This window comes from Vulpes lagopus, chromosome 17, assembly GCF_018345385.1.
Source record: "Vulpes lagopus strain Blue_001 chromosome 17, ASM1834538v1, whole genome shotgun sequence".
NCBI classification, from domain to species: domain Eukaryota; kingdom Metazoa; phylum Chordata; class Mammalia; order Carnivora; family Canidae; genus Vulpes; species Vulpes lagopus.
In genome coordinates this window covers 15955958-15970289 of record NC_054840.1, presented here as the reverse complement: position 1 = coordinate 15970289, position 14332 = coordinate 15955958, and the positions used below count along the sequence as shown (strand labels likewise).

General features: G+C 45.3%; 1 protein-coding gene across 1 annotated transcript; it reads left to right on the top strand.

Moving 5' to 3' along the window:
- The first annotated feature begins 892 nt into the window (after positions 1 to 892).
- IL12A (interleukin 12A) lies at positions 893 to 8813 on the top strand. The gene is made up of 7 exons (XM_041731925.1): positions 893 to 1309; positions 2234 to 2388; positions 5652 to 5765; positions 6314 to 6355; positions 6431 to 6472; positions 6569 to 6712; positions 8205 to 8813. Exons 1-7 carry the CDS (start codon positions 1294 to 1296, stop codon positions 8358 to 8360), a joined length of 669 nt encoding a protein of 222 aa, XP_041587859.1. The 5' UTR covers positions 893 to 1293; the 3' UTR covers positions 8361 to 8813.
- Positions 8814 to 14332: the final 5519 nt, after the last annotated feature.

Here is a 14332-nt window from a genome sequence, read left to right as displayed (position 1 = left end):
TCTCCATTCAGCCATTCTCAGCACCTTCCTGTCCCACACACCTGAGGAGTTACCAAGCCTTGGCCACTCAGCACCCTGAGGGTCTCTCCTGCCCACTCTTTCCTCCCCATTCTGATTGGGGCCATACCCTCCCAGCTGCTCTTCTCTACTCCTGACTCCTAGGATCTACCTCCATCCTACTGCTGAAGGGAATCTTCCCATCATGCCTATCTAACCATGTCTCCTGCCTGAAACCTTAGAAGGCTCCCCACTACCTTCAAAACAGATGCTCCTTAGTGTGGCATCTACTACCCTCATAGCACAGCCTCACTGCTCTCTCCAACCTCACACCCTGATGGCAGGACCCCCAGATCTCCACCTCCCTCTACCCTCCCTGCCCCTGCTTCTGATTCTTGTTGCATCACCTCAGAACCTGCATCCCATTTATTGGGAACAGTCTCGTGCCCCTAGGAGCATGCTGGGGAGCCATGGTCCCGGGAGCCTCACCCCCTTGTCCTGCTGAGGTGCCCTCTCTCTGGGCTTCTCCCAAGACCCGTGCATCCATCCCGGTAAATGATAACGTCCCCTCTGGACGCTGTACGGAACTGGATGCTCTATGACAGTAGTCATTGCATAGCCAGTCTGGTTTCACCCCTTTTCGTATTTAAGATTGAATAAAATACATGGAGTCAGATTTAGTGTGGGAGTGCCCCCACCGGGACCTGTTCACCACTGGGTGTCCCTCGCCTAGCGCAAGGCCCGCCTGGCACACCGCCTGGCACACCGTGGACCATGGGAATGAAGCAATGATGAGCGCGTGGCTGCTGAATGAACGCACGAGCTGCCCTTGCCCTTTCAGGACCCCGTGGGAGTCCGGACCGCGGCCCATCCTGGCCCACTCGGGGCTCCGTCGGAAGGGGGCGTCTGAGGCCCGGGGACCCAGGGTGGCCCGCAAGGGGTCGGGCGTGCCCGGGGGACCCTGCGCCACCAACTCTGCGCGAATTTCGCTTTCGCTTCGGGCCAGCTGGAGGCGGCGGGGCCGTCCCCGGAACGACTGCGGCCGAGCGCCCGCGGAGTTAATCCGAAAGCGCCGCAAACCCCGCGGGCCCAGCTCCACGTGTCACCGAGAAGCTGATGTAGAGAGAGACAGAGAGAGAAAGCGGGCTGGACCCCGAGCCCCGGGAAAGTCCTGGCGCGCCTCGGGCCAATTATAAAAATGTGACCCCCGGGTCGGCCTCCCACCGCCGCCCTCCCCTGCTGCGTCCGCAGTCCGCGTCCAGCGCCCGCCCGGGGTCCACGCAGCGCCCGCCCAGCATGTGCCCGCCGCGCGGTGAGCAGGGTCCGCGGGGGCTCGGCGGCGCCGGGGGAGGGCGCGGGGACTCGGGGGCGCCCGGGGTAGGATGCGGAGGCTCGGCGGCGCCCGGGGAGGACGCGGGGGCTCGGCGGTGCCGGGGGAGGACGCGGAGGCTCGGCGGCGCCCGGGGCAGGACGCGGGGGCTCGGCGGCGCTCGGGGAGGACGCGGAGGCTCGGCGGCGCTCGGGGAGGACGCGGAGGCTCGGCGGCGCTCGCCCGGGGCAGGATGCGGAGGCTCGGGGGCGCTCGGGGAGGACGCGGGGGCTCGGGGGCGCTCGGGCAGGATGCGGAGGCTCGGCGGTGCCGGGGGAGGACGCGGAGGCTCGGCGGCGCTCGCCGGGGGCAGGAGCACAGTCCGCCGCCTCGTGCGGAGGGGAAAGACAGGACGACTGCTCCGTAGGACATCGCCTCCTCGTCGGGAGACCGACCGCCTCGCGGGCTCTCCTCATGCCCACTTCGCAGATTTGAAACTGAGGCCCCACGGGCTGCCTTTCTCTCTCTGGGTCCCTCAGTCCCACGGCTAAAAGGGGGCACATCCCAGCCAGCCTCAGAGGGAGGCTTTGTCGTCCCCACTGTTTCCAACCCGCTAGTCCCTTCACTTCCTGGCCTCAGTTTCCCTGCTGGTGAATTAGTGGCTTTTTCGGGGTGAGCTCTGAATCCAGCACCCTTGTCTGAGCTCGTTAGGGGGCCCTCTCAGGGAGCCGGCGTCCGGCCCTACGGTAAGGCCCCGCCTTCCAAGAACTCGATTCATTTCTCAGGTGTTGAAGGAAGATGGGAAACGGCGGAGGGAGCTTGGTGTCGGTTAAGATGTGGACGGGTGGACATGACCAGAATGGATGGAAGGTAGAGGCAGGCCAAACCAAGCTGACAAGCTCAGCCTGCTCCTTGCTTCCTTTCCAGGCCTCCTCCTTGTGACCATCCTGGTCCTCCTAAGCCACCTGCACCTCCTTACTTGGGCCAGGAGCCTCCCCACAGCCTCACCAAGCCCAGGAATATTCCAGTGCCTCAACCACTCCCAAAACCTGCTGAGAGCCGTCAGCGACGCGCTTCAGAAGGTGAGTCTTTCAATATTCTTGTTCCCATTTTGCAGCCTATCTAGGGAAGGAGTTTGTCTGAACCCTCCCTCACCTGAAAGAATTGCAGAGAAACTTAGGGCGTTCATCAGGAGCTGTCAAGAGGGGGAGAGGGAACTTTACAGTGGGCCCAACTATTAGCCAACAAGTCTCAATGAAATTGTGTCTCCAGAGAAACCAAGAGTGGTAATAAATTATAATGGCGTTCATTGTGGCTATGTCTACACAGAGGAAAGTGGATGTTTACAGTGTTCCCTGTAGCCTGCCAACAGAGATGGAATTGTGTCAGGCCTACACTGTTTCTCTGACACACTTATCAATCCAGGAAACTGTTATTAGGTGCTGCCTCTGTGCTCTAGGGGCTACAACCATGAATTAGTCTCGCCCCTCACACTGCTCATCAGCTTCTGATGTGCTGATGCCATTCTTTGAGCAACACATTTCAGGGGGCCTGTGACAGTGTGTCTCAAGCCTTCATTTTCTAGGGAGATTGTTGTCTAATATTATTTACAGTTTCATTCATTTTTTTAGGTTTCATATTTTAATGCAAAAAAAATCTTTTTTTTTTTTCCTTTTAAAAGTGCTTCTGTACCTATAGCTCTTCTGGAACAGCCAAAGACTGATGTTTTAAAAGCTGTCTTTTGCCTTCCTGTTCTCTAGTGAATCTTTCCTGAATATTTTCTAGCTTGTTGTTTTATGGGTATCTTAAAATAAGCTCAATACCACAAGGCCTTCTTAAAAAATTCTTTTCACCTTCTAATCTTGCACAATGTGCTGCCAATTGCTCCTCATAGTTTAGTCAATCTTAATTAAAAAGGCAGCTCACCAAGTGAAAACTGCAGAGAAAAGTCCTTTGACTTCTGAAGAAGGTTTCAAAATGGATAAAATTTAGGAGCTGCAATTTAAATAGAGGCTTTAGGGGCACCTGGGTGGCTCACTGGTAGAGCACCTGCCTTTGGCTCAGGGCATAATTTATCCCAGGGTCCTGGGATGGAGTCCCACATCAGGCTCCCCGCAGGGAGCCTGCTTCACCTCCTGCCTGTGTCTCTGTCTCTCTCTCTGTGTCTCTCAAGAATAAATAAATAACATATTTTTTAAAATAATATAAAAATAGAGGCTTTATGTGATGAAGCTAACTCTGGTCCTCAAGTACAACACTAAAAGTCAAAAGATTACAGCATGCAATTTGATATTTTTTTCTATCATTCCTTTGTCAAATTTGCTAGAACAAATGATCTGAAAAAAGAGGTGGCAAATGCATGCAATTCACAACCCACAGATTTGTAGAGTTTGGCCTATCTATTTTCTTTTATTTTGATTTTGGGTTTGATGCCATTGAAAAAGTAGACCTTTCATATAAGAATCCAAATTTCTGGCTTCTCTAGAAAAGATCAGAAGAACTACAATGGAGGGCCCATATTTCCAAATTTAACTCCTTACCACCTGCTCAGGATAGTGGCTGCCCACGTGTGTGTGAACACCTCCAGGAAGAGTGTATAGTTTCTCTTATACACTATTCCTGTTGCTGCTGCTGTAACAAATTACCACAATGAAAGTGGCTTTAAACAACAATTTATTATCTTACAGCTCTGGAGTTCAGAAATCTGAAATAGGCTAGAATCCAGGTGTGAACAGAGTTGTGTCCCTTTTTGGGGACTCTAGGGGAGAATCCATTTTCTTGCCTCTTCCAGCTTCTGGGGGCAGCCCACATTCCTTGGTGTATGGCCCCTTCCATCTTCAAAGCCAGTAATGGTCAACTCAGTCTTCTTCATGCTGCATTGCTCTGACGTTGACTCTCCTGCCTCCTTCCATTTATAATGACTCAGCAATTATATTGGACCCACCCAGATAATCCAAGATAACCTCCCTATTTAAGGTCAGCTGATTAATGACCTTCATTTCATCAGCAACCCTAATTCCCCTTGGTGGGGGAACACATTCTCACATTCCAGGGATCAGGAAGTGGATGGCAGGGTGGAGGCATGGGGCATTATGCTGCCTACCACAGACAGAGGTTTTACTACTTGTTTCCAAACATGTTCTGCATCTCAAGCCTTCATTATGGGTCATGTGTTCCCTCTGCCTGAATTTCTCTCTCCTCTGCCTATCGAGCTTCTCCTCCTCTTAATGCAGATGTCCCATCTCTGGTGAGCCGTCATACCCCTCTCAGTACTTCTCACCCGCTGACATGACTCCTAGTCGTTTAGGCACTTTCCTGTCTCTTTCCTGGAATCTGGGAAGGGAGCAGGAGATAATGGTCCTCTTCCTTAGTACAGTAAGTCCCCCCTTATCCAAGGGGGATACTTTCTGAGACCCCCAGTGGACTTCTGAAGCTGCAGCCAGTGCTGAAGCCTATATTGTGTTTTAACAATATGTTATGTGAATGTGCTCTCTAAATATCTTACTGTATTCACCCTTCTTTATTTATGTGATGATGTGAAATGATAAAATACCCATGTGATGAAATGAAGTGAATGACCCAGGCATTGTGACGTATAGCATTAGGCTACCAGTAACCATTTGACTACGCATTGGAAGGAGGATCATCTCCTTCCAGAGCACAGTTGCTGTCACATAACTGAAACCAGGGAAAGCGAAGCCACACATAAGAGGAACAACTACTCACACACCTTAGGCTTGATGAATGAATGGCATGAAGTGATTTCAATCTTCAGTCAAATTTACTGACTTTTTAGAGAAATTTCCTAAATATGTTCAACGATGCTTTCCAGCATGTTTAGAAGATGATACCTTTGTGTGTGGCTGTGTGTGTACGTATACTGCAAACTAAATCTCCACTCGTCTTTAGGGCTACACGTTTGTTATATGCATCAAGTTGTGACCTTAACAGTTCTGCCTTTAGAAGTTATACTTTAAAAGGATATTCATAAAACACTGGTGCTTTGGCAAAATGAAAAAACTGTTTTCACCAGAAGCAAGTGTCACAGTGTGGCATAGATGCTGATTAGCATAGCCTGTTGAAATGATTTATAGTGTTTACATAATGGAAAAACATATCATCCAGAGAAACATGTTCTAAGCAAAGGGAAAGGAGGGAGAGAGAAAGAATGTAAATAACCTGTTTCCTTTTGTCTTATGAAGATCTCAAATTTCCTACAGGTCAAAGAGATAGATGTCAGGGGCAGCCAGCTCTCTCTTTGCTGGCACCCTGCAGTGCCAGCCTCATCTGAAGCCAGGTGCCTTATTAATATTATAAACTGAGTTATTCTTTATGTTTTTTACAGGCCAGACAAACTCTAGAATTATATTCCTGCACTTCCGAAGAGATTGATCATGAAGATATCACAAAGGATAAAACCAGCACAGTGGAGGCCTGCTTACCACTGGAATTAACCATGGTATAGATGATTTTCTTCCCAGAGCATGTAATACAATTAAGAGCTATGCACCAAACCTCATCTTCTTCCAAAACTGTACATGTTTCTGGTCTCCATCATCATGAGATTTTAACAGGTTCCCACTTCAGAAGTTAGATTTGAAAATATATATATAAAACAAATATGTGGGGATATGGGTGGCACAGCGGTTTGGCGCCTGCCTTTGGCCCAGGGCACAATCCTGGAGACCCGGGATAGAGTCCCACGTTGGGCTCCCGGTGTATGGAGCCCGCTCCTCCCTCTGCCTGTGTCTCTGCCTCTCTCTCTCTCTCTGTGACTATCATAAATTATAAAAAAAATAAAAAGAAAAAAATGTCTTTTACAACAATGAGGATGTGCTTAATACTATTAACTGTATACTTAAGAGTAGTTAAAATGGTAAATTTTATGGTATGTGCTTTTTTTTAACCATAATTTTAAAAAAAGATACCTTTGGGAAAAGTCAGGAAAAGTGTATGTTAAGAATTGATACCGTTGATGAGATTTTTTTTTTTTTTTTTTGTCTCTAGAATGAGAGTTGCCTGGCTTCCAGAGAGGTCTCTTTGATAACTGTAAGTCAGAAAATTAAAAGTTTCAGCCCATATGATGAATTCATATCAATGATGTCTCATTATTTTTTCTTCTAGAACGGGAGTTGCCTGGCCTCTGGAAAGGCCTCTTTTATGACGGTAAGACACAAAACTCTTTCTTTCCTCAAATGCAATGCGGGGGAAACATTTTTAGCCATCTCAATTGTTTCTTCCCTCTTTTGTCATATCACTTAGGTCCTGTGCCTTAGCAGCATCTATGAGGACTTGAAGATGTACCAGATGGAATTCAAGGCCATGAACGCAAAGCTTTTAATGGATCCCAAGAGGCAGATCTTTCTGGATCAAAACATGCTGACAGCTATCGATGAGCTGTTACAGGTAACACCTTTGTACTACCAGTAAGAGCGCCTTCTTCATGCTGAGACAGGGTCCATGATGTTATAAAATCATCCCTTCCTAGATTGGGAGAGGCCTGAAATCCCCTTCCTAGATCTCCTGCAGAGCCTCTTGACAATGGGCATTTGTGAGCAGGTCACGGTAAGAAAAGCAGACTCCCACTTGTTGATCATGTGGCACAGACCAGGCTCTCTGCAGATGTTTTCATACCTTTTCTTTTATGGTCCCATGACAACCACATGGGGTATATCCAAAGGTTAGACTTAGCCCCTTATCCACGTGGCTTGTAAGTGGCTGAGCTGGGATTTAAACCCCCATCCAAGGGATTTCACTACTTATCTTCTCACTCACTTCCAAAGGCTCCAGGATGTGCAGTGAGGGACCAGCATGCATATCTGCAAATATTGTCAGAGAAAACAAGTGGGGCTGATGCCTGGGTATGACCCATTTTGAACTAAAATGTGTATGAAATAAGAGTGACCTATCATATCACCTAGGACATCCACAATGTCACCCATAGACAAGAATATGCTTTGTAATTTTCTGATGCTGTAATTTTCAGCATGTAATGCTAATACAAAACATAGAAATATCCACTTGAGAAAGGGCAGGCAGGGTACATTCTGTGGTGACCAGGGCATGGGATAAAAATAAGTGTGGTATCAGGAATCACTGTTTGAAAAAGAAGTATTCCCCTTTCTTTCTTTCAAATTACCATTTGAAAGGCAACGAACTTCATGTAAATATCAAAGAATGTTCCCATCTAGAGAGTTACTTCATTTTCAGGCCCAAGAGTTGGGTGATTTGAGCTTTGGAATCCATTCTACCAGGAATCAGAAAACCATGCCCAAACCATTCACCTCCTCTGGGACTTGTATTTTCCTTTGTAAAACTGGCATGACCTTACCTACCCTACCTTTTTCTTAGCCTTTTTGCAAGGAACAAGTAGAAGTATTGATCATTGTGCAAATGTAAGATCTTGCATCGTGTTATCAAATTAAAAGGTTAAAAGTGAGAGATGCATTGCCAGGTTTGTTACCTGGCACACATGAGTGTCTGGGGCAAACAGGTCTGTTACTCAAGGAGTTCTGATCAGTAGCAATCCATCACCTCTCTATTCTAAAAAGGACTTAGCTTCATAGTATGACATATAAAAATTAATTAGATATTGCAGCAGATGTCATCTTAACAGAATTGTTCCTTTCTAAAATGCAACTCCCACTGATGATTTTCTAAATAGCTTTAAGGGTCTTTTCAGAGCTCACTGAAGATACATGTGCTTGGATAATGAGTATTTCTTCTCTCAGGTCCTGCCTGGCCATCTGGCTGGGAGTGGATTTGGGTCGGGTTTAGGAGATGTAATGAGGGAGTGGGTTGCAGGCTCTGAGGCATGTATTGGCTTCACCCATTTTTACAGATAAATGTTTTAATTTTGGAATACCATATATGTCATCCTTAATATTTATCCTCATAGGCCCTGAATTTCAACAGTGTGACTGTGCCACAGAAATCCTCCCTTGAAGAGCCGGATTTTTATAAAACTAAAATCAAGCTCTGCATACTTCTTCATGCTTTCAGAATTCGTGCGGTGACCATCGATAGAATGATGAGCTATCTGAATTCTTCCTAAAAAGTCTCTCTCGACTTTAAAGTCATTCTTATAAAAATGTGAACCAAAAGAATTTTTCATAAGATAGGGGTTAAGAACCAGGGAGGGGGTGGCTTGACCTGGTCCTACTTAAGCTAGTACGATAATTCTCATGCTTGTTTACATTAGTTGCCACTCAAATTTTGAAAGATGTGACTGTTATATCCACACGATGCCTTTGACCAAGTATATTTCACATTTACTATGGATAAGTTAAGTGTTCGTGAGCAAATTGCTAAAGAGGAAAAATGTCCTCACCGAACATGTTTTTATTTTCCCTTTAATAGAAGAGCAAGACTTTATAAGCTATTTCTGTACCAAACTGTTTGTAGAAACAAACACTCAAGCATAATTTATTTAAAAATACTTATTTATATAATTTTGTGTTCATGAAAGCATGTGAATTAATTTATATTTATTTATGTTATATTTATTAAAGTATTTATTATCAAGTGGATTTAGGATATCTTATGTTCTAAAAATAAAATGATTGAGTAGAATAAGTCTCATACTTTTTTCTAATGTAGTTGAAATACATTGTGGGAAAACTGAAAACTCCAATGTGAACAAATTTCCCGGGGAAAGGATGCCCCAATGTTCTTACCCACGTCCTATTTCCTCTAATCTCTTATTTTGAAAGGAGACTCGTCAGACTAGATATGCTTTAATACTAAGGCCATTGAGTGAGTTATGGTTTTTGAGAGGATGTTTTGTTCAACATTTGCATCCCAGGGATCCCTGGGTGGCGCAGCGGTTTAGTGCCTGCCTTTGGCCCAGGGCACGATCCTGGAGACCCGGGATGGAATCCCACGTCGGGCTCCCGGTGCATGGAGCCTGCTTCTCCTTCTGCCTCTCTCTCTCTCTCTCTCTCTCTCTCTGTGACTCTCATAAATAAATAAAATTAAAAAAAAAAAAAACATCTGCATCCCAGAGTAAAATACCTAAAAATGTTTTCCCCCATTAACCACAGCTCCGTAACATACTGTGCATTAGACAAATACATAATAATATCCTCTGACTGGGGAAAACATCATTAAAAGGCCTTCTAGTTAAATTATTCTAATTTTTGTGACCCTTTGGGCCCTCAGGGGAAGCTGTTTCCAAATTACAATGAGAAAAACTCCATTTGTTTTAAATTATACAGAACTTCTGTCTGAACCACATGGATAATTGCCTCTCTTTGACTTAAGAGATGTGCTTTTAATGACCCAATATTAAATTCCATCTTTTTAATTTTCTAAACCACGTGAATTTTAAAAGACTCACCTGGCAGTTTACCATGTAATTTTAGTGCTCTGATAATGATATTCCTCCATCTGAAAAGGCCATAAGAGAGAAACTACTTAGGGTGTCCTGCCCCCTTCCTCATGTGACCCCTCCCCACCACAGCCTGGCTGGAATCCCTGGGGTGTATGGCCACCCCAGGTCCCCTCATCTGTGTGGGCGACGGACTCCTTTGTTCAGATTCTCACCACTTGATACCCAGCTCGATAGAAATCATCAGAAACTAGGTCCCAATACATATCCCCTTTTCCTTGAGTGATTCCTCCACAAACTTGAATGATCTGCAAGTGATACACAAACAGGAGTTTCTCGCCATTGAGTGTTGGGTTTGGCCTTTCATCAGCTTTGTTTTTTTTTTTTTTTTTAAGATTTTTTTTTTTATTCATGAGACACAGAGAGAGAGAGAGGCAGAGACATAGGCAGAGGGAGAAGCAGGCTCCTCGCAGGGAGCCCAATATGGGACTCAATCCCAGATCCTGGGATCACGCCCTGAGCCAAAGGCAGATGCTCAACTGCTGAGCCACCCAGGCGTCCCCTTGAACCACCCAGGCATCCCAGCAGCTTTGATTATGAGAAAGCTCAATGGCTTGATGGGGCTGGGGCCATAGAGTTGCTGCCCCCCTGCACTTGGTATGATGACTCGTGTGTTGTCTGGCCAGTTGTCTGTGCCCAGAAACAAGGAGAGACAAGCAGATCATCTATGGACAGGGTTTGTAGAGAGGAACACAGATGTTACTTTGGTTCTAGAAATTACCATGACCTATGCTTCAAAAACATGACTGGCCCAAGAAACCTCTTCACAACTAATTCCATTATTACACGGGTGGTTTTTCTCTTTTGTCTTTTGATCCTGGGCCTACAATTTGCAAGTTTAATAACATGACCAAGTTGTTTTAACCTCTCCTCTTCTAACTCTTCTAATAAGTGATGCTTCTAATAAGATGATGCTTGAACTACCTCAAAGGATCAGAGTGAGGCTTTAATGCAACAGCTTGTGCGGAGGACTAGCACAGCACCTGACACATAATACGTACAGCATAAATGTGAACAGTATCGGAAAATTATTATTAGTCTTTGGGCTTGGTGACTGAGCCAAATTGGTTAAACCCTCCTTTCCTACTACTTTCTTATCTGTGAAAATCAGAAAACTGTAGCCCCTATCTCAGTGCTATTGTGAGGATTCAATGACACAGTACAGGGCTGGCATCTAATCAATGCTCAACGTCAATTTTTTTAAAGTGTTAAGATTGTTTAAAGATCTCAATGATGCCCTGGCCCTGCACAGCCCTCAGCACGTCACAGGTGTGCACCAGGCATCTGGTGCAAGCGTCTGCCTTCATGAACAAAGGATGGGGAGCAAAGTAACTTAATAAGACCGAGGTCCTCCCCTACTAAAAGTATTCCCCAGTCCTAGCCTGTTAGAGATTCGTTTGATTAACAATTCATGTTTTTATTTTTATTTTTTTAAAGATTTATTTATTTATTCATGAGAGATAGAGAAGCAGACACATAGGCAGAGGGAGAAGCAGGCTCCCCAAAGGGAGCCTGATGCCTGCAGGACTCATCCAGGATCCCAGAATCACGCCCTGACGCTCAACCGCGGAGCCACTCAGGCGTTCCTGATTAACAAATCACTTTTAAAAGGAAATAAGCAGTGAAAGTGTTTCTCTCACCTGAGAATGACTGAATCAGAAAATTAACATGAAAATAAACAGCTGACAGCTACCCCATCAAGGACCCAGAGCTTTAGGAAAAGCAAACAGTTCTGGGGAGCGGTCTGGCCAGACATCCACAGGTAGGAATTGGTCAACTCAACAGATGCAAAAGTCCCTCAGACATCCTAATGAGAAAAGGAAACATGGGAACAGAAAGAAGAAAAACTAGCTTTGTCTGGGGCCAGCATCAACAGAGACTGGTGAGTCCCCTTGGCCGAATCACCCCCAACCATTCAGGTACTATCCTTGTTTCAAGACTAAACACCTGGTTCTAGGTAGCATGATCTGGCTTCCTAGTTTAAGGCAAAGTGCCTTACAATACTGCCACAGACTGAATGTTTGTGCCCCCTTAAAACTCCTATATTGAAGCCCTGATCCCCAAAGCAATGATACTTAGAGGTGAGGCATTAGGAGGTGAGTTAGGTCATAAGCATGTTGCCCTGATGATAGAATTAATGCCCTTGTAAGAAGAGATTGGGAGAAAACCCCAACCCCTTGGGGCAGACACAGGGACAGGTAGCTGACTACAAACCAGGATGAGAGCCCTCACCAGACACCAAATCTGCTGGCACCCTGACCTCAGAATTCCCAGCCTCTGGGACCCTGATAAATGAATGAATGTTTGTTTAAGCCACCCAGTCTGTAGTATTTTGTTGTAACAGTCTGAGCTGATGGAGAAATCTATTTTAAGTAAGAAAAAAACAAGCCAGTTTTCAAAAATTGAGTTGTATCAATTTTTTGGTTGAAATGTATTTGGTGAGGACAGGTCAAAAACAGTTGTACTTATGTATCTTTGATAATGATATTAAAAATATAAATGTGAAGGGCACCTGGCTGGCTCAGTCGGGAGAGCATGTGACTCTTGATCTCAGGATGGTGAGTTCAAGCCCCACACTGGGCATAGAGTTTACTTAAAAAAAAAAAAAAAAAAGAAATGAAGGGGCACCTGGGTGGCTTAGTCGATTGTCTGACTATTGATTCTGGCTCAGGTCGTGATCTCAGGGTCATGAGATAGAACCTCACATCGGGTTCTGTGCTCCATACAGTGTCTGCTTAGGATTCTCTCTCTCCCACCCTCTGTCCCACCCCCCGCTTGTTCTCTCTAAAAAAATAAATAAAATCTTTTAAAGCTGTGGATGTGATTTTATGACATCAACTTAACATCAGAGACAGTATATTCGTGTGACCTTTTTTAGAAGCAGTATTAACTAATGCTTATAGGTGCTAACTAAATGCTTGTCATGTTCCTAAGTGTTTACCACAAAGGCATAAAATCCTCCCAATAATTCTATGGGGAGAAACTATCACCTTCCCCTTTTGATAGATAAGGAAACTCAGGTAAGAAGCCATGTAAGCTAGCATGACAAGTAAGTGACGCACCATGATTTGACCCCTGGCCACCTGTTCCAGCCTATGAAGCCAACTCCAGGCTTTCACTTCTGGTAATAAGGGCCCAGTAAGTCAAGGGACATTTCCATCACAACCATATAAACATCATCATGGTTATTTATACATCTCTTCCCCTCAAAACACCATGAAAACCTCAAGTACAGGAAATGCCATGTTACTCATGTCTATGTGTTCTCAGGCCCTGGCACTTAAATGTGGAGGACAGTGAGAGATGGCAAATCTTGATGGGCTCTCATATGTCTCTCATTTCTTTTTCTAATCTAGGAATAAAGAAGAAAGTTTTAGTCTTCAAAAATCAAAGTATTCGGGCAGCCCAGGTGGCTCGGCGGTTTAGCGCTGCCTTCGGCCCAGGGCCTGATCCTGGAGACCAGGGATCGGGTCCCATGTCGGGCCCCCTGCATGGAGCCTGCTTCTCCCTCTGCCTGTCTCTCTCTCTTTCTCTCTCTCTTTCTTTCATGAATAAATAATAATAAAATCTTAAAAAAAAAAAATCAAAGTATTCCCCATTACCAAAAAAAAGCTTAAACTTATAAAGAATGCACATGCATGCTTGATTCAAAACAATTTTACATGCTTATACTGGGGGAAAAAAATCCAAAATTCATAAGCATGTTGATTTACGTAATCCACATACCTAAAGTTTGGCATCATCACACTGGTGAACCAAAGAGTGGTCCACTTCCCCTTGCACACATCTTACACACAAACCCCTCAATGGTAGTTTCAAGAGGACCAGGCAATCATCTCATTGGCTGGTTCCCAAACTGGCCCTGACAGGAATGGTTTGCAGATCCAGCCAAGCTCCTTGACACCGCCCCCTCCCCATAGCCCTCAGTAACCCCCCACAAGAGAAGCTTCACTTCTGAACACTTTACCCATGCAGGTTACAGATAACATTTCACAAATGGCTTTTACAGCTAAGGAAAAATTAAAAACTCACTTAACTATCCAAGTTCCTCCTACAGTTGTTTTTATAAGTAACAAAACCATCTCTTAGACTTCCCAACTTGCTTGAAGATAAAACACTACTGTAAATGCACAGAGCATACCCTCTTCTAAAAATGAAACTCAGGGCACCTTGGGGGCTCAGTGGTTGAGCATCTGCCTTTGGCTCAGGTCCTGATCCCAGGGTCCTGGAATCGAGTCCCACATCAGGCTTCCCACAGGAAACCTGCTTCTCCCTCTGCCTATATCTCTGCCTCTCTCTGTGTGTCTCTCATGAATAAATAAAATCTTTTTAAAAATAAAATAAAAAATAAAAATGAAACTCAAGCCAGAGGTTACAGCCAACAGCAAGAATGGACTTCCACAGAATAAAGATGGCTGACTAACTTCAGGATGTCTTGTCTAACCAGGAATCTACATTGTGACTGGAACAGACTGGATCTAACCCCCCTGGGGGGCTTCAGGGCAGAGCTGGAGGTCCCCATAATGAAGCAGAAAAAAACTCAGAACTCTGAGCTCAGAATTCAACCCCAGGACCTCAGTTCAAGAGCCGCTATCAAAAATATTCAAACCACAGGATGTGGGCAGGAAAAGACACAA